Source organism: Rhinolophus ferrumequinum, chromosome 12, assembly GCF_004115265.2.
Source record: "Rhinolophus ferrumequinum isolate MPI-CBG mRhiFer1 chromosome 12, mRhiFer1_v1.p, whole genome shotgun sequence".
Lineage (NCBI taxonomy): Eukaryota > Metazoa > Chordata > Mammalia > Chiroptera > Rhinolophidae > Rhinolophus > Rhinolophus ferrumequinum.
Genome location: NC_046295.1, coordinates 6429169 through 6451482, shown reverse-complemented (window position 1 = coordinate 6451482; position 22314 = coordinate 6429169). Strand labels below are relative to the sequence as shown.

The 22314-nt window shown below is 46.2% G+C and overlaps 1 protein-coding gene across 1 annotated transcript in view; it reads left to right on the top strand.

Annotated features, from left to right (window-relative positions):
* The window catches only part of PHF2 (PHD finger protein 2), a 90724-nt gene that overhangs the window by 38026 nt on the left and 30384 nt on the right, over positions 1-22314 (top strand). The window contains exons 2-3 of the mRNA XM_033123420.1: positions 5229-5314; positions 17995-18109. Of these exons, the coding sequence (XP_032979311.1) occupies positions 5229-5314; positions 17995-18109 (201 nt within the window). The remainder of the gene's footprint in view (positions 1-5228; positions 5315-17994; positions 18110-22314) is intronic.

Here is a 22314-nt window from a genome sequence, read left to right as displayed (position 1 = left end):
ACCCTTGCTTGGGCCTAGAGCATGGGGTGGGCGCTAGTGCCTGCTTCCAAGGAGGGTAGTGTCCCCCTTCTGTCGAGAATCCCTGAATCTGGGACCCAGTGCTTCCAGGACCATCCTTCCCCCTCCTTGGCACACCCAGGTCCTTACCAAGCCTTTGTCCACATCACGTAGTCCCCTCACACATCACCTGGAGCAGGAGGCAGGTGAGGCCTTGGGCACTCGGCTGCAGACACAGGAGTTCCAGCCGGCCAGGCTGGGTGTGCTGAGCCCCACAGCCATCTGGGGAAGTCCTTGGGCGCCCAGCTCTTGTCCTGAGCCAGCAGCGGTCTCCATGTGGACATAACCTCCAAATCAGTGAGATTCAGCTGCGTGGGCTCTGGTGGCCCTTTCCAGGGTCCCTGCAGAGGGCGTGGCATGGATGTCTATCCACAGGCACGTGCACGTTTGGGATCTTCTTCAGACTAAAGCTCTTTAACCACTCGCCTGCTGCATTAGTAAAGCGGATAGCCTTGCTCACGCACACCACGGTGTGGGCCAGCGGGACAGGCTCTGCAACACCAGTGTCTGTGCTCCTGGCTTTAGTGCAGGGGAAATGCTCCGACTTTTCTGTAGCTATTGTTCTCTTCTCAGATTTTTGGGTAATTTCCTGAATAATTTCTTAAGGGTCACTCTGAAAGCCTTCATTTTGGGATAATAAAATAAGTGAGTGATTTCGGTGAACGGTGAGGATGGAGCTGACTGTGACGTGGCCAAGCCCTCAGTGCACAGGAGCTCACAGTGAGCAGTGGGGTCCCTGGACCCTCCTCACACCCTGGGCGGGAGCTAGGGCTGTCCCCTCTGTACACAGCACAGCCAGTGAGCTGCTTCCAGGGCCTTAGGGAACATGCCAGGTGGCCCTTGTCAGCATTGCAGGCATAGACACTTGGGGGTGCTGCTGCATCCCTGTTAGGGGGCGGGGCTGGCCGGCCTGCCTGTGGTCATCCCCTGGTGGGTCGCCCTGGCTTTGTCCCCAGCACCGGGCTGTGGCCCAGGCCCTAGGTGTCTCTCCCTGGTGAGGGGTGGCCCCGAGGTGTTCGGGGCAGAACAAGGGACCCACTGTCCCCGCCTCTCACTTTTCCTCTCAATGCCGGGCTTCCATCCCACCCAGGTGAGACCTGCAGCCTCAGGGGATGAAGAGAGAGCCCCAGAGAGTAGGGTGGGTTGGTGGCATGCACATGGTCATGACCCCTTGACTTCAGCTTCCCCAACTGTCATGTGGGCCGGTACCCTTTGCCTTCCAGAACACAGTGTGACTTCAGGGGCATGTGGGACTAGCAGGTCGTGTTTGGGGAGCCTGTCTTAGTAATCAGGGCTGGGGACCACCCACTGGGGGAGGGGGTTGTATTTTCAAGTGTGTTGATTGACCTATAACTCAACCTCTATGCAGCCTTTGGGTGGGGGTGGCACACAGAGGTCTCGGGGTAGAGCCTGCTGCTCTCCTTGGAGGTCCCCAGGTCCCTGTGGCAGGTGCTGACAAGGGAACACAATAGCCACAGGTATGGATGGCAACTGCTGACACAGAGGCAGACCCATTGGGGAGGTGGGCTGTCCTGATGTCTGTTTGCTCCAGGAGCTACCAGTGAGAAGACAGCATGGAGACACTGCTGGGTATGGACTCGGGATGTAGACCTGGAGTGTGACTGTGGGGTGTGGACAGTGGGTGGAGACTTGAGGTGTGGACCTATCCCAGGTGGACCTAAAGTGTAGACCTAGGCTGTGAACAGGAAATGTGCACAGGGGATGTGGATTCAGGGTGTGGATGCGGGGTGTGAACTTGGGGCGTGGAGGTGGGGTGTGGACTCAGGGTGTGAACTTAGGATTTGGACCTGTTCTATGGATATGAGGTGTGGACCTGGGCTGTGAACATGGCTTGTGGACAGGGAGTGTGCACAGGGGATTTTGGAATCAGGGTGTGGATGCAGGGTGTGAACTCAAGGTGTGAACTTGGAATGTGGACCTGGGGTGTGGAGTCAGGGAGTGGATGTGGGGCATGAACCTGGGGTGTGGACTTAGGATGTGGACGCAGAGTGTGGACGTATAGTGTGGATATGGGGTGTGGACGCATGGTGTACACTTGGGATATGGACACAGGGTGTGGATGCAGGGTGTGAACTCGGGGCATGGACATGGGGTGTGGGCTCAGGATATGGACCTGGGGTGAGGATGTGGGGTGTGGATGTGGGGAATGGACAGGAGGTGTGGCCTCAGGGTGTGGATGTGGGGTGTGCACCTGGGATGTGGACCTGTGGTGTAGACTTGGGATGTGGACACAGGTTGTGAACTTGGGGCATGGACATGGGGTGTGGCCCTGGGATGTGGACCTGTGGTGTACACTTGGGATATGGACACAGGGTGTGGACACAGGACGTGAACTCGGGGCATGGACGTGGGGTGTGGCCCTGGGGTGTGGATGTGAGTATGGACTGGGGTGTGGTTCTGGGTCCAGTTTCTGGCCCAGGGCGATCCTGAATGGGTGCAGGGCTCTGCCTCCCTCTCTAGCCTGTGGCTTCTGGTGAGCGTGGGCTGTGGAGCTCACCGCATGCACAGCTGTGCATTGCTTGGCCTCAGCCATCTTCATCCCAGTGTGATCACTTGTGTCATGAAGCCACTTTATGGATGAGCACACAGAGGCCGGCCGGGCCAGGGTGGTTCTCTGGAGACAGACTAGCAGTGGTCTGGCTGCCAACATAGGGTTCACCAGTGCGATGTGTTTGGTGGTGGTCAACTTGTCAGGTGAAAATTATATGGCACTGTGATTATAGCCTGCCTTTCATGGGTGGTTGGTGAGGGGCATCTGTTTCCTGCAGTAGCTGGGTGCCTGTTCTGTTCTGGCTCTGCCTTGCTCTTCTGTGGGGAGAGGCCTTCAATTTCTGGAGAAAGGATCAGAACAGTTCGCTGTATTTGTTGTAAATGTTTTTCATAGTTTGCACTTGAAAGTTTTTTCCTGATTTGGAACACTTTCAGTCCATCAGTGTTCTCTCTGGTTTCTTTCCCATTTTTTGTATGTTTGTTTAGAAAGTCAGTTGTACTGTAAGAGCAGACACACACGCCTGCACATCCTGCTTCACAATCTACTCTTCAGACTGCTTGCACTTCCTTTTGGTTCATGTTCTGAGGTGAAGAATGAACTTAATGTTTTTAAACACATGTGCCAAGGTCTTTCTGGGCTGCCGGGTCTGTTCCCGGAACTGCAGGATCAGCAGCTACATAGATAGCGTTCCGTCTGGGACCTGGTCCTTGGTGGCCTGCAGAGGGTTTTGTCTGCCGAGTGCTGGGCCTGTGCCTGGGCTGAGGGGACGACTGTCCTATTGAACAGTGAGGAGACCTCTGGGTCTAGGGAGACATCTAATCTCTTGTGCCTCAGTGTCCTCATTGTGTAATGGAGCTAGTAATAATCATCCTCATTGTTGCAGGGTTGTTCCAAAATAATTCATTTAGGGCTCTTGCTGCTGCCCTAGTCAGAGTGAGTGTCCAGCCAACCTGAGCGATAATGGGGTTTGTGGTGGTGATGACAGGATGGTGTCACTCTCACAAGGCCTGGTTCTTTATCTTTCTAACTGAGATAAAATTCATATACAATCAACATTTTAAAGTGAACATATCAGTGATATTAGTACATTCACACTGTTGTGCAACCATTGCCTTTATATAGTTCCCAAACATTTCATCCCAAAGGAGACCGCATGTCCACTAAATAGTCCTGGCCGTTTCTCCTCTCCCCCACCCTCTAGCACCACCAGTAGGTCTTCTGTCTCTATGCATTTACCTAATAGGGGCATATCGTATAATTGGGATCATACAACATGTGGCCTTTTATGTCTGGCTTCTTTCATGCAGCATAATTTTTTTGAGGTTCATCCATGTTGTAGCATGTGTCGGCCCTACATTCCTTTTTAAGGCTGAGTAATACTCCATTGTATGGCTACACCACAATTTGTTTACTCATTCATCAGTTGATGGACATTGGGGTTGCTTCCATCTTTGGTGACTAATGCTGCAATGAAGGTGTGAGTACAAGGATTTGTTTGAGTCCCTGTTCTCAGTTCTTTTGGGTATATACCTAGAAGTGGAATTGCTGTGTCATATGATAATTCTATCTTTAAATTTTTGAGGAACCACCATACTGTTTCCATAGAAATCACACTATTTTACATACGCTCTAGCCATGTAAGAGGATTCTAATTTGTCCACATGCTCGCCAGCACTTGGTATTTTCCTGTTTTTTTTTTTTTTTTCTTTTTAAAATGAAAACCATCCTAGTGGATAAGAGGTGGTACGTCATGGTTTTGTTTTGCATTTCACTGGCGCACAGGTTACTAAGGATGTTGAGCATCTTTTCACGAGCTTGTTGGCCATTTTTATTTCATCTTTGGGGAAATGTCTATTCAACCCATTGTTTAGTTGATTTGTCTTTTTGTTGTTGAGTTGTAAAGTTCTTCGTATATTCTGGATGCTAGACCCTTATCAAGAATATGATTTGCAAGTATTTTCTCCCATTCGCGTATGGTCTCTCCACTTTCTTGATAGTGTCCTTTAATGTACAAAAGTTTTAAATTTTGATGACAGCCAGTTTATTTGTTCTTTTGTTGCTTGTGCTTTTGGTGTCATATCTAGGAATCTATGACCAAATCCAAACCTACAAAGATTTACCCGTGTTTTTCTAAGAGTTTTACAGTTTAAGCTCTTATATTTACGTTGTTACTCCATTTTCAGTTAATTTTTATATATGGTGTAAGGTAGGAGTTCAGTGTCATTCTTTGATATCCAGTTGTCCCAGCACCATGGTGCTGCCCCCTGGGGACGGAGACTTGTGGGAGTCCCCCATGGGGTCCAGAGGAGACCCGCCCATGGCTCTGAGCTTCCCCCAATGAAGCAACCCACCCCCTTGCCCCCATCCTCCCTGGGCTCTGTGGTGACAAGGCAGTGACAGCTCTCATGGAGACAGGCCCGCAGAACAACCTCATCCCTCCACCTCTCCTGGTCACACATGGTGGGACCTTCCTTTGCCCCTCCCTCCTCCTCGTGCCCTGACACAATGGGCCACTGTCCGCTCACACACTATGCCTGATCTGCACTCACACTGCCCGCGCCCCTCCCAAGAGGTGAGCCGCAGCCACCCGGGAGCATTGCAGGGGAAGCGCTCTCAGAATTGTTGAACACTAGTGATGTCTGTGTTTCCTGCATTTCAGCTGTGTTGGAGTGGAAGAGGAAGAGGCCCCAGACATCGACATATACCACTGCCCAAACTGCGAGAAGACCCACGGGAAGTCCACCCGTAAGTGCAGTGCCACGCAGCCACCCCTTGTACCTGACTGACCCTGGCCCAGCTTGCTGGAGTAACACTCCTGGGTGGTCACACCCTGGTACTTGGGGACCACCGCCAGCCTCATTTACCACACCTAAGACCCTGCCAGACCCACTGCAGCCCCTCCTGATCAGCTCCTGCACTCATGGTTGCTGTGCAGAGACCCCACTGGCTCTCAAAGGCCTGGGCAGGGGCCGCAGACTCCAGCACCTGCCGGGCCCGAGCCCGTCTGGGACAGGGTGTGATGCACGGCTGTCTAGGGGACAGCACAGCTGACACCGCCGTGCTGGGGTCTTGACATTGGCATTGTGGGGGTCTGCGCTCCCTCCCGTCTCACCCAGCTGCAGGGAGTCGTAGGCAATTCCCTCTCCCAATGGACTGCCGTTTGCCCATCCTGAGGGCTTTGTCCCCCCCACCTCTTCCTCTGGTCCCTTGGGAGGGTGCCACTTCCTCCTGTCTGGGCTCCCCAGGGTGCAGGCTCATCCAAGGTGGCTCCAGGGGGCCCACGTTGAGGCTGGGAGGTGAGGTCTAAGGCTGAGCTCACTGGGGGATGGGTGCTATGGTCTGCAGGGACCGAGGGAGGGCCTGGCCTGGGGACAGGACAGATGGCATGTGGGGTGTTAGTGTGGCCTCTGGTTTCCTGCCTGGGTTGGGAGCTGCTCACGCAAGGTACAGGCTGGACGCTGGCGTTGGCTGGTGGCGGATCCCAGCCCTGCTGTCCTGAAGCAGGAAGTTTCGCAGTTTCTAACTTATGCTCATACCCCGAGGATTTGGCAGCCCTGGTGTCTGCCCTAGTTGCCCGATCATTCGTCTGGTCACTGTTTTTCAGCAGATGCAAGAGGGTGACTACCACCCTATGGGTTAACTGGTGGCATTTCTGGCACCTCCTGAGCCACTGGGAGAGCTCAGGGTCTGGGAGAGATGAATAGGTTGGGGACCTGGGGCTATGCCCTGCGACCCTGGGGGCTGGGCCAGGGACAAAGCAGAGCTGGATCTGCAGACCCCTCCTGTCCCCCCAGTGGAGCCCAGTGTCCTGGGGAGGCGCTATCTTGGGGGATTTGGGGAGGGTGGAGCAGGGCCACCTCTGTGTGGTTTGGGGGCTCTAGTCGAATCGGGGCTGGGGTTGGGTTACAGCAGGGTGCAAGGTGGGCATTGATGTGCACACAATCCGATTTCTCCAATTCCCGTACAACGTTCCCTGATAATAACAGCTTGTCTGCTGTTGGGGGCATGTGTGCCAGCCTCACCCAGCCCCTGCTCCTGTGCTCCTGGGTTTGGGCAGAGGCCTGCTGGTCTCCAGCTGCCCGTTATACCACTGAAAGCCAAGTGCAGGCACCCTTTTTTGGTACATACAACCAACCACCCCCAGGGAGTGTGGGGAGGGCAGCCTGGTGGTACCCAGCAGCCCCTCACTGGTTATGTATATGTGCATGTGTGTGCGTGCGTGCATGTGTCTGTGAGGGTACCGTATTTCCCCCAAAATAAGACCTAACTGGAAAATAAGCCCTAGCATGATTTTTCAAGATGCTCATGATATAAGCCCTACCCCAAAAATAAGCCCCAGTTAAGATCGTCAGGCAGACTGACGCATTTAGTACAGTACGTCCGTTGCAATACACGATGGATGTATTGAATTATAAAATAATATTAACATATAATTATATATAAATAAATAACATCATTGACATTAATACTTAACATAAATGATAATATAAATTATAATTAAGTATTTGTAAGTACTCAAGTGGGCGCCTTTGGACAAGAGTAAACGCCTATATAAACAGATGAACTCGAGACTTATTGCTAAATGACCAATCGGAATACAGACACAACGCATGAATAACGTGCTCACTTGATAACGAACGGACATCGTTGTGTCTAAAATGAAGCTTCATAATTCAATACGTCGTGTGTTGTAATAGTCATACTTAATGCACTCGTGTGAAATAAAAAAATGTTTTCTGAATTTTGGTGCCTGCAATTTTTCGTCGCTTTTGTGTGGACCATCATTCTTAACTGTCATCATTTTTGTTGCCACTCCTGTCTCATAAGTCTTCAATTAACACTTGATTTAATGGTAGATTTAAAGGGAGTAATATTCTGACCCCCAGACAAGATGAGTGCAAAAAGAAAGAGCTATTCCGTCGAGTACAAGAAAGGAATCATGAAGGACTCCCGGGGCAAGAATCTTACAGCTTTCTGCAAAGAGAAGTTGGATCTCCGAATGGTCTGAAAATGGTGAGCAGAGTACGAAAACCTCAGTCAACAGGTGGAGGAGGGAAATGCTAAGAAGCACAAGTGTGGATCAGGTCGGCAATCATTATTTCCTGGCTGGAAGACATAATCTGTGAATGGATTGCTGACAGGAGAGCAAAGGCTTTGGTTGTGCACAAGGCTGATATTCAAGCATTTGCCCTTGCAATGGCACCACAGTTAGACATATCCCCAGAAGAATTCAAAGCATCACAACACTGGCTGGATGGCTTCCTTCAGCGATATGAACTGTCTCTAAGATTGACAACACTGTTCAAGCTGGAAGATACTGAAGTTATTAAACGTACACTTGCATTCAAGTCCTTTGTTGATGACATCGACTTTTCTAAATACCAACTCTCCAACATGATTGCTATGGATGAAACTGCAGTGTTTATGGGGCAAGGATCTCAAACGACAATTGATCAGAGGGGTGCCTAATCAATCTACATTCCCTCCACTGGTTACAAAAGTGCATGTGTTACCTGTATTTTGACAATTCATCTGGATGGAAAGAAAGCCCCACCTCTAATCATCACTACGGGCAAGAAAAGATAAGGTTGAACATGTGTCAGGCATTTATGTTCTTGAAATCGAAAAAGCTTGGTGCACACAAGCAGTTATAAGGCAGTGGGGCGATTTAATGCTGCCACTTGTTTTGAGAGGTGGCCACAGAGGTCTGCTGGTCTGGGATTCAGCCTGCACTCACCGCGCTAAAGACATGAAGAACTTCCTTGCACTGTGGTGGTGGTCGCTGCCATTGCTCTGGGCCACCTCTCACAACTCACCCCGCCCCTGGCCCCACCTATCTGGGCGGATCCCTGCAGGAGTAAACAGAACTGCTGAAACATACGGGCTCTGAATCTGGTGCAGGAAGAGCTTTGGAACTTCAAAAGCTCTCCACATACCCACACGGACATTGTGCCCTGTGACCCAGGTGAACTATTAACAGAGGAGAAGCCCGTCTCCTAGGGAATCCCCCCATTGTCTGAGAAGCTGGAATAGTGCAGAGAAAACATAGCACTACCATGTGAGAGATAAAAAAAAGGGTGCAGTCGGAGAGAAAATAAAACATTCTACCAACAAGTACTGGAAAACAAAAGAAAGACCTCTTCCTATCAACCTGTTGCAGAAGCCACTCCTGTAGATATCTAGGAGAGAAATAATAAATCAGTAATTGCCATGAATAACCAAGGCAACAAAACAGCTCAGAAAGAAAGTGAAAAGTCTCCAGAAAAGGAACTTAAAGATATGGAAATATGTGACTTAAATGACAGAGAATTCAAGATTGCAGTTCTGAAAAAACTCAACAAGATGCAAGAAAACACAGAAAGACAGTTTAATGAACTCAAAAACACAAAGAACAACATGAGCATTTTACCAAAGAGATTGAAAATTTAAAAAAGAACCAAATAGAATTTCTGGAGATTAAGAACTCAATAGAAGAAATTAAGAATGAAATATCCAGCTTAGGTAGTAGAGTTGACCAGATGGAGGAAAGAATCAGTGACATCAAAGAGAGAAACCTGGAAATGACATGGATGAAAGAAGAAAGAGACTTGAGACTTAAAAGAAATGAAAGAACTCTGCAAGAACTTTCTGACTCCATCGGAAAGAACAATATAAGAATAATGGGCATACCAGAAGGAGAAGAAAGAGAGAAGGGAACAGAGAATATATTCAAACAAAATGTCGATGAGAACTTCCCAAACTTGTGGACAGAACTGCATCCTCAAATCCAAGAAGCAAATAGAACACCTAATTACCTCAGTCCCAACAGGCCTTCTCCGAGGCACATTGTATTGAAGCTGTCTAAAATCAACGACAAAGAAAGAATCCTCAAGACAGCCAGGGAAAAGAAGACGGTAACCTACAAAGGAAAGCCCATTAGATCATCATCAGATTTTTCAGCAGAAACTCTACAAGCCAGGGAGGAGTGGAACCAAATATTCAAACTACTGAAAGAGAGAAATTATGAGCCAAGAATAATATATCCAGCAAAGATACCCTTTAGATATGAAGGAGGAATAAAGACCTTTCCACACATACAGCAGCTGAGGGAATTTTCTAATACACGACCTGCTCTACCAGAAATACTAAAGGAGGCTATTTGACCACCATCAACAGGGAAAATTTGTGGCAACCAAACCATAAAAAGGGGGAGAGTAAAGGCCTAAACCGGAATATGGGAATGGAGAAAGTAAGCGTGCTGAAGAAAATGGAATACTCTAAATATCAAACTTTCTTTTACATAACCTTAAGGGTAACCACTCAAAACAAATCCAGAACTGAAATATGTACTGTAATAAAAGAAGAAACAGAGGGAAACATCATAGAATACCACCACACAGAAATAATAGACAACAACAAAAATGCAAAGAAACAATGGAGACACAGCCTTACCAGAAAACTAAAGATAAAGTAACAGGAAATCCTCACATATCAATAATCACCCTAAATGTAAATGGACTGAATTCACCAATAAAAAGGCACAGAGTAGCAGATTGGATCAAAAAACTAAACCCAACCATATGCTGTCTCCAAGAGACACATCTCAGCTACAAGGACAAGCATAGACTCAAGTGAAAGGGTGGAAATTGACACTCCAAGCAAATGGTATCCAGAGAAAATCAGGCGTAGCCATACTGATATCAGATGAAACAGACCTCAGGGTGAAAAAGGTAACAAGAGACAAAGATAGACATTTCATAATGGTAAAGGGTACTATACAACAAGAAGACATAACAGTCATCAATATTTATGCCCCCAATCAGGGAGCACCAAAATATACCAAGCAACTACTAACAGAACTAAAGGGAGAAATTGACCAAAACACAGTTATACTAGGGGACTTAAATACATCATTGACAGCTATGGATAAATCATCCAAACAGAAAATAAATAACGAAATAGCAGCCCTAAATGACACATTAGAGGAAATGGACATAATTGACATATATAGAGCACTTCATCCCAAAACATCAGACTGTACAGTTTTTTCTAGTGTACATGGAACATTCTCAAGGATAGACCATATATTGGGACATAAATTCAGCCTAAGCAAATTTAAGAAGATTGAAATCATACCAAACATATTCTCTGATCACAAGGCTTTGAAATTGGATATCAACTGCAAAAAGAAAGCAGGAAAAAACACAAATACATTGAGATTAAACAACATACTTTTAAAGAACGACCAGGTCAAAGAAGAAATTAGAGGAGAGATCAAAAGATACATAGAAACAAATGACAATGAATAATCTTTTTAATGCATTGTTGTATTCGATTTGCTAGAATTTTGTTTAGGATTTTTGCATCTGTATTCATCAGAGATATTGGTCTGTAGTTTTCTTTTTTTGTGTTGTCCTTACCAGGTTCCTACCAAATTTTTTGGGATGCAGCGAAAGCAGTTTTAAGAGGGAGATTTCTATCACTACAGGCCTATCTCAAGAAACAAGAAAAATCTCAAATCAATAACCTCACGTTACACCTTAAAGAACTAGAAAAAGAACAAATGAAACCCAAGGTCAGCAGAAGAAAGGAAATAACAAAATCAGCAGAACTAAATGAAATAGAGAGCAAAAAGACAATAGAAAAAATTAATGTGACGAAGAGCTGGTTCTTTGAAAAGATTAACAAAATTGACAAACCCTTGGCTAGACTCACTAAGATAAAAAGAGAGAAGACACTAATTAACAAAATCAGAAATGAAAAAGGGGAAGTTATCACGGACGCCACTGAAATACAAAGGATCATCCAAAAATACTATGAAGGACTATATGCCACCAAATTCAGTAACCTAGAAGAAATGGTCAAGTTCTTAGAAACATATAGCCTTCCTAGGCTGAACCATGAAGAACTGGAAAATCTAAACAGACCGATCACCAGTAACGAAATTGAATCAGTCATCCAAAACCTTCCCAAAAGCAAAAGTCCGGGACCAGATGGTTTCACTAGTGAATTCTACCAAACCTTCAAAGAGGATCTATCACCAATCCTACTCAAACTCTTCCAAAAAATTGAAGAAGAGACAGTAGTCCCCAACTCATTTTATGAGGCCAATATTACCCTGATACCAAAACCTGGTAAGGACAGCACAAAAAAAGAAAACTACAGACCAATATCTCTGATGAATACAGATGCAAAAATCCTAAACAAAATTCTAGCAAATCGAATACAACAATGCATTAAAAAGATTATTCATCTCAACCAAGTGGGGTTCATCTCCGGAGCAAAAGGATGGTTCAACATCCGCAAATCCATCAATGTGATACATCACATAAACAAAATAAAGGACAAAAATCATATGATTATATCAATTGATGCAGAAAAAGCATTTGACAAGATACAACATCCATTTATGATTAAAACACTTAGTAAAATAGGTATAGAAGGAAAATACCTTAACATAATAAAGGCTATATATGACAAACTCTCAGCTGATCTCATAATTAATGGTGAAAAACTGAAGCCCTTTGCTCTACATTCAGGAACACAACAGGGCTGTCCCCTATCACCTCTGCTTTTCAACATACTGTTGGAAGTGCTTGCCAGAGCAATCAGGCAACAAAAAGAAATAAAAGGCATCCAAATTGGGAATGAAGAAGTTAAATTATCACTCTTTGCAGATGACATGATGCTATATATAGAAAAAGCTAAAGACTCCACCAAAAAGCTATTAGAAACAATCAACGAATTAAAGTTGCTGGCTACAAAATCAACTTAAAAAAGTTCATTGCATTCCTATATACTAACAATGAAATCTCAGAAAAAGAAATACAAAAATCAATTCCTTTTGCAATTGCAGCAAAAAGAATAAAATACCTAGGAATAAACTTAACCAAGGATGTAAACGACCTATATGCTGAAAACTACAAGACATTTTTGAAAGAAATTGAAGAAGACACAAAGAAATGGAAAAACATTCTGTGCTCATGGATTGGAAGAATCAACATAGTTAAAATGGCCATATTACCCAAAGCAATATACAGATTTAATGCAATCCCCATCAAATTCCCAATGGCATTTTGTAAAGAAATAGATCAAAAAATCATCAGATTTGTTTGGAACCACAAAAGACCCCGAATAGCCAAAGCAATCTTAAGAAAAAAGAACAATACTGGAGGTATCACACTCCCTGACTTTAGCTTGTACTACAGGGCTACAATAATCAAAATAGTATGGTATTGGCAGAAAAACAGACACATAGACCAATGGATTAGAATTGAGAACCCAGAAATAAAACCACAAAAATATGGACAGATCATTTTTGACAAAGAAGCAAAAAACATACAATGGAGAAAAGACAGCCTCTTCAATAAATGGTTCTGGGAGTATTGGATAGCCACGTTCAAAAGAATGAAACTGGACTGCTATCTGTCACCATTTACCAAAATTATTAATTCAAAATGGATCAAAGACTTAAGCAGAAGACCTGACACAATAAACTGCATTGAAGAAAACATGGACCTTGGGTTCAAAGAGCATTTGAACTTATGGATCTTGGGTTCAAAGAGCATTTTATGAATTTGACTCCAAAGGCAAGGGAAGTAAAAGCTAAAATAAATGAATGGGACTATATGAAACTTAAAAGCTTCTGCACAACAAAAGAAACCATCGACAAAATAAAGAGGCAACCAACTAAATGGGAGAAGATTTTTGCAAAGAGTGCCTCCGATAAAGGGCTAATATCCAAAGTATACAAGGCACTCATGCAACTCAACAACAAAAAAACAAACAACCCAATTGAAAAATGGGCAGACGACCTAAAGAGACATTTCTCCAAAGAGGACATACAAATGGCAAATAGACACATATAAAAATGCTGAACATCACTAATCATCAGAGAGATGCAAATAAAAACCACAATGAGATATCACCTCACCCCAGTCAGAATGGCTATCATCAACAAGACAAATAGTAACAAGTGTTGGAGAAGCTGTGAAGAAAAAGGAACCCTCATACACTTTTAGTGGGAATGCAGACTGGTGCAGCCGTTATGGAAGGCAGTGTGGAGGTTCCTCAAAAAATTACGAATAGAATTACCATATGACTCAGCAATCCCTCTCCTGGATATCTACCCAAAAAATCTGAAAACATTTATACATAAAGACACATGTGCTCCAATGTTCATTGCAGCTTTATTTACGGTGGCCAAGACATGGAAACAACCAAAATGTCCTTCGATAGATGAATGGATAAAGAAGTTGTGGTATATATATACAATGGAATACTATTCAGCGGTAAAAGATGAAATAGGACCATTTGTGACAACATGGATGGATCTTGAGAGTATAATGCTAAGCGAAATAAGTCAGAAAAAGCAGAGAACCATATGATTTCACTGACATGTGGTATATAAACCAAAAACAACAAAAGAACAAGATAAACAAATGAGAAACAAAAACTCATAGGCACAGACAATAGTTTAGTTGGTTACCAGAGTGTAAGGGGGATGGGGGGTGGGAGATGAAGTTAAGGGGGATAAAATATATGGTGATGGAAGGAGAATTGACTCTGGGTGGTGAACACACAATGGGATTTATAGATGATGTAATACAGAATTGTACACCTGAAATCTATGTAATTTTACTAACAATTGTCACCACAGTAAACTTTTTTTTTAAAAAAAGAACTTCCTTGCAGAGAGAAGAATAGATCAAATAATGGTTCCCACAGGAATGACTGCCTATCTTCAGACTCGATATTGCAATAAACAAGCCATCCAAGGACCATTTGCGCGTGGAAATCAATGACTACATGGAAAATAGAATGGAAAGAAATCAGCGTGGAAACTTTCTGAAGCCTAGCCTGCAAGAGGTCGTGACTTGGGTGAAGAATTCATGGGATAAAATCACTGACAGCTGTGTTGCCAGTGCAGTACGAGCAGGTTACATGGACAAGAAGTACTCATTTAAGGAGAGCTCTCTTGCTGGACATGAGCGATTGGGGCCAATGGTTCTACAGGAAATGGAGTCGCAAGAAATTCAAGCCGGAATTCGGGGTTTGGAGAGTTATGACGATATTCCAGAAGAAGATGACATGGACGTATTTGAATAAATGTAGATTGTTGTACATGAAAAAAAAAGACATCCCCTGGAAATAAGCCCTAATGCGTCTTTTGGAGCAAAAATTAATGTAAGACACGGTCTTATTTTCAGGGAAATACGGTATGTGTATGTATATGTGTGTGTGCATGATATGTGTGTGCATGAGTCTTTGCCTGTGTGTGTATGCAAGTGTGTGTGTGTGCATGCCTATGTGCTTTATAAATTCTGTTAATCACACTTTCCCTGTCTAATGTTATGGATAGCCTTGTGCCATCAGGGACATAGGTACAGGTTCTAGCACGTTCCACCAGGGTGCATTCCGATTTGAAATGAGTCTGTGCTCTGACTGGAGCCTATCTGTGACACACTAGTCACACCTTCCACATAAAGGCCTCTTGGGAACAAGAGGCCCCTCAATGTCACTGTGTCCCCAGGGAAGCCACCAAGCATGTGGGCAGCACTGGGGGCCCTCTGAGAGCCCAGGTCTGCCTCCTTCCCTGCCCTGGGTGGGGTTTGCAGCAGGTATGGCAAGGTGAGAACAGAGCCCACAGGTTTTCCCAGTTGACACAGATTCATTCAGGACGGGGCCCAGGGCTTCCCACGGGAACTCAGCAAGGAGTCCCCATTGACACAAGGCTCATAGAAAGCAGGTGGCACACCCTTAAAGTGGTTCTGATCCCAGCGTTGCCTCTTTTTAGCTCTGTGACTGCTCAAGAGGTTACTTCACTCATTAACTTGTCACTTTCCTCCTGAGGCCTGCCTAACTGTCACACTCAGGGAGGTGGGGTGTTGCTCTCACACCCCAGGTGTCCCACTGGGCAGCTGTCCCCAGGGTGCATTGGCAGAGGGGGATGTTGGGGCACCACAGGCAGGAGGACACTCAGCCTCTGAACTCGGAGGTGTCACGGGTGCTGGGTGAGGGAAGGAGCCCACTAGTCAGGCCTGCAGGGGAAGCCTGGCAGAGCTAAGACCCTGCCGCACTGCTCTGTCTCCCAGCCATGTGCTCCAGCCACAGCATCAGGCAGGGTAGTCTGTCCACGACATGGTGTAGCTGCTCAGTCCTCAGTGCTGGTCCGGAAGGCCAGAGGCTCCAGGACTGACCTGGTGCCAGGTCAGCACCCACTTCTTAGGCCCAGCTCCTGGGGGCACGTGGAGGTGCTGCTTCTTTCTCCTGCTGCCTGTGGCACCCCAGCCTTGTGCCTCTGCATGCCCTCTCAGGGGAGACCTTGGCAGGGCTCCAGCCTCGGTTTCTTCCCTGGAAGTGGGGCTGTCCTGGGACCACACTGCCTCAAGGAAGAAGGTGCCAACTTGGGAGTCCTCAGGCCCTGCTGGGAGGACAGCAGCTGGGAGGATGGGGGTGCCCCACCCTGCCGACCTGGAGGGACCCACATGGCGTCCCCTCCTCAGCACCCGCCTTCTCCTCCTGCCCCTCCCGCTGGCCCCCACACTGCACTAGGTTCGCCTGTCTTTGTCAGTCAGGTTGTGGCCTCTTCTATCTGCAGTGTCACGGCTTCCAGCATGTGTCCTGGGCTTCTCTTCTCATCGCATCTCAAATCCCTGAATGCTTTGGGCCCTTTCACCGGTGGAGACCCCCTGAAAGCCCGGCTCTCCTTCCATTGGGGGCAAACAGGGAGGTCCCCCAATTCGTGTGGACAGCCCAGTCCGGGAAGCAGGGCTCACCGAGTTCATTCCACTCCTCTGTGGATATACACAGCAATCTTTGTCTCCTCAGGCCTTTTGAGTGGGGGGCACCTTATAAACTCGAAAGCCCTGTTCACATGGGATGTCCTAGGGTCACTTCCTGCTGCAGGACAGGCCCACTGAAAGGATGATGTTTATGCTATTTTCAAAGTCATCGTGACGTGGGCCATGGTTGGAATGGTGTCCCCAGCCCAGTGCCCTATCTTAGCCATGGTTGCCCCTCTCTGTCCCAGTCCACTGGGCTCTTTAGGAAGCAGGGATGATGACCCCAGGCCAGTAATTTGCCCAAGGTCACAAAGAGACAAGATGATGGGGCGAGAAAGATGTGGGCAGGTAATCCCGGTCTCTTTGGATCTCCTGTGTGTGCCTGGTGCTGCCTCCAGAAGTCCCAGCTTGTGTATTGCCAGGTTTCCATAACATCCACTCACATCTTGGCCTTGGAGACAAGTATGCCATAGTGTCACCTGATGTCTCCAAGTTGACTTGATGGGAGACGGGGAAAGGGTGGTGGTTTGGAACAGAGGCCAGCTTCGCCACCAGCCCCCCAGTACCTTCCCCCCTTCTTGCTTTAGGTAAGTCCTTTTCAGTAGCAGTCACTGTCACTGGGCTGTTGTCAGCTGCCCTCATCCCCACAACCCCTGAGACACAGGAGTTGCAGGGCTCACTCTTGCAGGCCCTCTGTCCTCGTTTGGGAAGGACTGGCACCCTGAGGGCCCCTCCAGCAGTCTCTCATATCCAGCCTCATTTCTGCTGAGAGTCAACCTGTCTCAGACCCCACCCAGCAGCCCTTAGAGTCAGGTGACTGACTTGGCTCCATGCCCGGTGCCCTCCTCACTCACTGAGTTACCTGTGGCTGCCCTGAACTGGGAGGGGGGTGGGGTGGCGGTAGGGAGGGCCACAAGGAAGTCGCTTCCCTCTCCTGAAGGCTCCCAGTCCCGTGGGGGTGTATGTGCATGTGTGAGTGCACGTATATATGCACAGGTGTGTCACAGTCCAGTAGGGGTGTGTGCACACGCTCGTGTATTGAAAAGTCTAAGGTGTGTGTATGCTGATGTCCTCCTGGGAGCATGCGTGAGGACAGGGCAGCCTGAGGGAGTGGGCAGGGTGGTGTGGGCAGGGGCAGCTGCACAGAGGTGAGGTGGGCACAGGTCAGGGCTGGGGAGGGCAGAGGGCACAGCAGGTGGCATCCGGCCTGCCCCTGCCTGTGAGCTGTAGGCTGTTGGGGCAGCAAAGGTCCAGCAGGGTGGTGACAGTTTGCGCTACTTGAGGACAAATCCGAGGGGAGGCGGTGTCCTGAAGGCCAATGTTGGTGAGACCTTCTCAGGAGGTGCCTCTGACGTGTTCTTGGCAGACTGGGTGCCATCTTCTGGGCCAGGGGGTTGAGAGTTGTGGAGTGGGGGTGGGGGCGGTGACCGGAGGCTGAGGAGGGTGAGGGCTGCTGACTATGTGACAACGCAGGGTCCTGGGGTGTGAAAGGCTGGTTGGTCCAGGCCCTGGAGACTCCAAAAAGTTTGCCTGAGGAGAGTTAAGTCTGGCCGAGTTCACGGCTCCTCGGCTGCCCTCCTGGCTGGTCCCTGGAGGCAGGCGGAAGGGGGATGTGGGGAGTGGGGCTGTGTGGGGTGCTGACCCACCCCGTCTCCCCCACAGTGAAGAAGAAGCGGACCTGGCACAAACACGGCCCGGGGCAGACGCCCGACGTGAAGCCCGTTCAGAACGGCAGCCAGCTCTTCATCAAGGAGTTGCGGAGTCGGACCTTTCCCAGGTGGGCAGCTATGTCCTCCCTCTGCCTGCTCCGTCCGAGGCCAGATGCGTACCCCTCCACAGGGGTTCAGGGACAATGGGCTTCCCTCCAGGGCAAGAAGCCCCCTGGAACCCTAGGCCTCGGCAGGGGGCTGACCTCTCCCTTCTGAGCACCTCCAGGTACAGCACGGGAGGCAAGGGACCTATGCTCCCAGCGGGTGTACCCTTCACACAGGACCTTCCTAAGGGGAGGCCTCGTCCCCATTTTATGGACAAGGAGCAGGGCGAGTGTACAGTCTAAGACCACCTTGCAGACGTGGCAGGTCCTGGCCCCAGGATTACAGCTTCCCTCTGTGCCCTGGGCCTGGCGCAGACTGTCCCTAGGTGTCCTTCTAAGACCCCCACCCCATGCACCCTTGTCTTTCATGAGGGCAGAGGGCAGAGGGCAGGATTGGGGCCGCAGGAACGGCTTCTGGTGAGAAAGAGGTGTGGTGACTCCGGACCTTCTCTGAGCCACTCCTCAGCCCTTCATACTGGATGAGTGTTTGACAATTCTCCTTCTCCATCACCCCATTCTCTTCTTCGTGTGTGGTTTCTGATGAGAATCCAGTGTAACTCTTATCCTTGGACAAAGTAGGTCCCCTCTGGTTTCTTTCTTTTTTCTTTTCTGTTTTTTTCCACCTTTATTGAGATACAATTCATATTATCATACAAATCACCCATTTAAAGGGTGCAATTCAGTTGTTTTTGGTATATTCACAGATATGTGCACCCCCATTAGTAAATTTTAGAACATTTCATCACCCGAAACGAAACCCATAACTTTATCACCCCCATACCTTTTCCCTCTCCCCCCAGCCCTAAGCAACCACTGATCTGCATTCTGCCTCTGTGGATTTGCCTATTGCGGACATTTCATCTAAATTAAATTATGCACTGTGTGACCCTTTGTGTCTGGCTTCCTTCACGCAGCATAATGTCTTCCAGGTTCATCCGTGTCATAGTGTGTATCCACATCTTACTCCTCTTTATGGCAGAATAATATTCCATTGTATAGACAGACCACATTTTGTTTATTCATTCATCAGTTGACCAACATTTGGTTTATTTCTGATTTTTGGCTACTGTGAATAATTGTGTTATAAACATTCTTGTACAAGTTTTTGTGTGGACATATGTTTTTGGTTTTTTTAGAAGTAACTCTATTTAATTGTTTGAGAAACTGCCAGGCTGTTTTCCAAAATGATTGCACCATTTTCCATTCCTACCAGCAGGGTATGGGGTTCCAATTCCTCCATGTCCTCACCAGCACTTGGTGTTATATGACTTTTTTTTTTTTTTTTTTAATTAGTAAACTTTAATTTTTAAAGCAGTGTTAAGTATACAGAAAAATTAAAGAGATATCATAGCGAGTTCCCATATACCTCCTCTTCCAGGCAATTTTCCCTGTTATTAACATCTATTAGTGTGGTACATTTGTTACAATTGACTAACCAATTTTGATACTTTATTTTTTATTTTATTTTTTTTTTCCCTTTCCATTCCCAGTTTATTAAAGTTATCATCATGAATGAGAGCTGAATTTATTGCATGGGTTTTCTGCATCTATTGAATCTACCTTTTTGTGTGTGTGTGTGTGTGTGTGTGTTTTTTTTTTTTAATTTATTTTTAATTTATTGGGGTGACAATTGTTAGTATAATTACATAGATTTCAGGTGTGCAATTCTGTATCACATCATCCATAAGTCACACTGTGTGTTCACCACCCAGAGTCAGCTCCCCTTCTTCCATCACCATACATTTGATCCCCCTCACCCCCATCCCTACCCCCCAACCCCCTTACGCTCTGGTAACCACCAAATTACGTTCCCCAGATTAATTTTCAAACCCCGTGGCCATCCTGTGGTCACCAACTGCCCTCCAATCCCCTCACCCTCCCCCCCACCCCCGACCCCTCCCGCCCATCTAGCAACCCTCAGTTTTTCCTCATTGTCTCCCAAACTGTTTCTGATTTTTTGATTCTAATCATCTTTTAGGTATGAAGTGGTCTCTCTTGGTGATTTTGATTTGCATTTCCCTAATCACTAGTGATGCTGAGCATCTTTCATGTGCTTGTTGGTCATTTGTCTATTTTCCCTGGAGAAATGTCAATTCAGATCTTTTGCCCATTTAATTTTTTTTTTGAGTTCTAAGAGGTTTTTATATATTTTATATACTACTCCCTTATCAGACATATGATTTGTGAATACTTTATCCCATTTTTTATGTTAACTTTTCACTTTTCTCGATAGTGTCCTTTGAATCACAAACCTTTGTAATTTTGATGAAGTCTAACATGTCTTTTATTTTTTTGTTTGTGCTTTTGCTGTCATATCTAAGAATCCTTTGCCAAGTTTAAGGTCATGAAGATCTATCCCTATGTTTTCTTCTAAGAGTTTTATGTCTTACGGTTGGTTTTTGATACATTTTCAGTTAATTTTTGGATATAGTGTGAGGTAAGGATCTAACTTCATGTTTTCTGCTTGCGGCTATCGATTTGTTCCTGTACCATTTATTGAGAAGGACAACTCTTTCACTATTAAATGGTCTCAGAACCATTGTCGAAAATCTCTCAGCCATAGATGTATGCATATATTTCTGGACACTTAATTCTATCCCACTGATCTCTGTTTATTCTTAGTCCAGTCTCACACTGTTTTGATTACTGTAACTCTGCAGTAAGTTTTGAAGTCGAGAAGTGTGAGTCCTCCAATTTTGTTTTTCATTTTCAAGATTGTTTTGGTCATTCTGGGCCCCTTGAAATTCCATATGAATTTTAGGATCACCTTGTTAGTTTCTACGACGAGGCCATATGAGACTGTGGTATGGATTGTGTTGAATAAGTAGAATCAGAGAGAGGATTGCCATCTTAACAATGTTAAATCTTCTGACCCATGAATATGGGATATTTTCCCATTTATTGAAATCTTTTAAATTTCTTTCAACAATGTTTTGTAATTTTCAGAGTACAAGTTTTGCACTTCCTTTGTTAAATTTATTCCTAAGTGATTTGTTCTTTTGATGCTCTTGTAAATGGAATTGTTTTCTTAATTTTATTTTCAGATTGTTCATTGCTATTGTACTGAAATACAATTGATTTATATATAGTAATCCAATATCCTGCAACCTTGATGGTGTTCTTTATACACAAGATCATATCATCTTTGAGTAGATAGTTTTAAACCTTCTTCCTTTTCCAAGTTGGGTTACTTTTATTTCTTTTTCTTACCTGTTTGCTCTGGCTAAGACCTCCAGCAGAATGCAGAGTAGAAGTGACCAGGCAAGGGTGATCAGGGCCCCAGTAATCGTAGGATGCCACACTCAGGGTAGTGCTTCAGTTCCACAAGTGTGGCCTCGGGGGAAGAAGGGAACCCCCGTCTCTTGGCATCCCTTGCCCAGGACTTAGCTTCAGCAACAGACGGCTGGGGAGGGATAGAAAGGCTGGTATCTTGCTCCTCCCAGAGGAAAGCCCTCCATCTGGGAGCTGATGGGGACTCTCATTCAGCGTCCCTGTGTCCTTGGCTGCAGCCTTCTGGAGTGGAGCCTCCTCCTCACTGAGCTGGGAAGGCGTAGGGAGGGAGTGGTCTCGGCTCAAATATCACGTAATCTTGCCATTCTTATTGAGCTTGCTTAGATTTTCTTGCATAGATGTTTCTTCATTTGATGTTTGCTCTTAGGACCAATTCCAGAGGCTTTCAAGAGTTGTTCTTAAAGAGGGGAGAGGAGTTATTACTGGGTGAGGGATATAAATGATAAATGTCTAACTATTACATTGTTTTGTACACCTGAAACTAATAAAAAATTTTTTTAATTAAATTAAAAAAATAAAATAATTTTCACCAGTTTCAATAGGGTGTAGGTCAGTAGAGCTCTTCACTGTTGTGCCAGAAGTCGATTTCTCTGATATGGCTTCTTTCAGGATAGTCTTTGATTTTCTGCAGTTTCAATATAACATATCTAAGTGTAGATTTTTGTTTTTTTTGTTTTTGGCATTTATGCTTGGTGTTGCCTGAGTTTGCGGAATCTGTGGTTACGTGTCTGCCATTAATTTTGGAAAATTCTCAGCCATATTACTTCAAACATTCTGTTCCTTTCTCTTTTGCTTTTCCTTCTGGTATTCCCATCATGCATATATGACTCTTTTTGTAATTGTTCTACATTTCTTGGATATTCTGTTTCCCCCTCTTT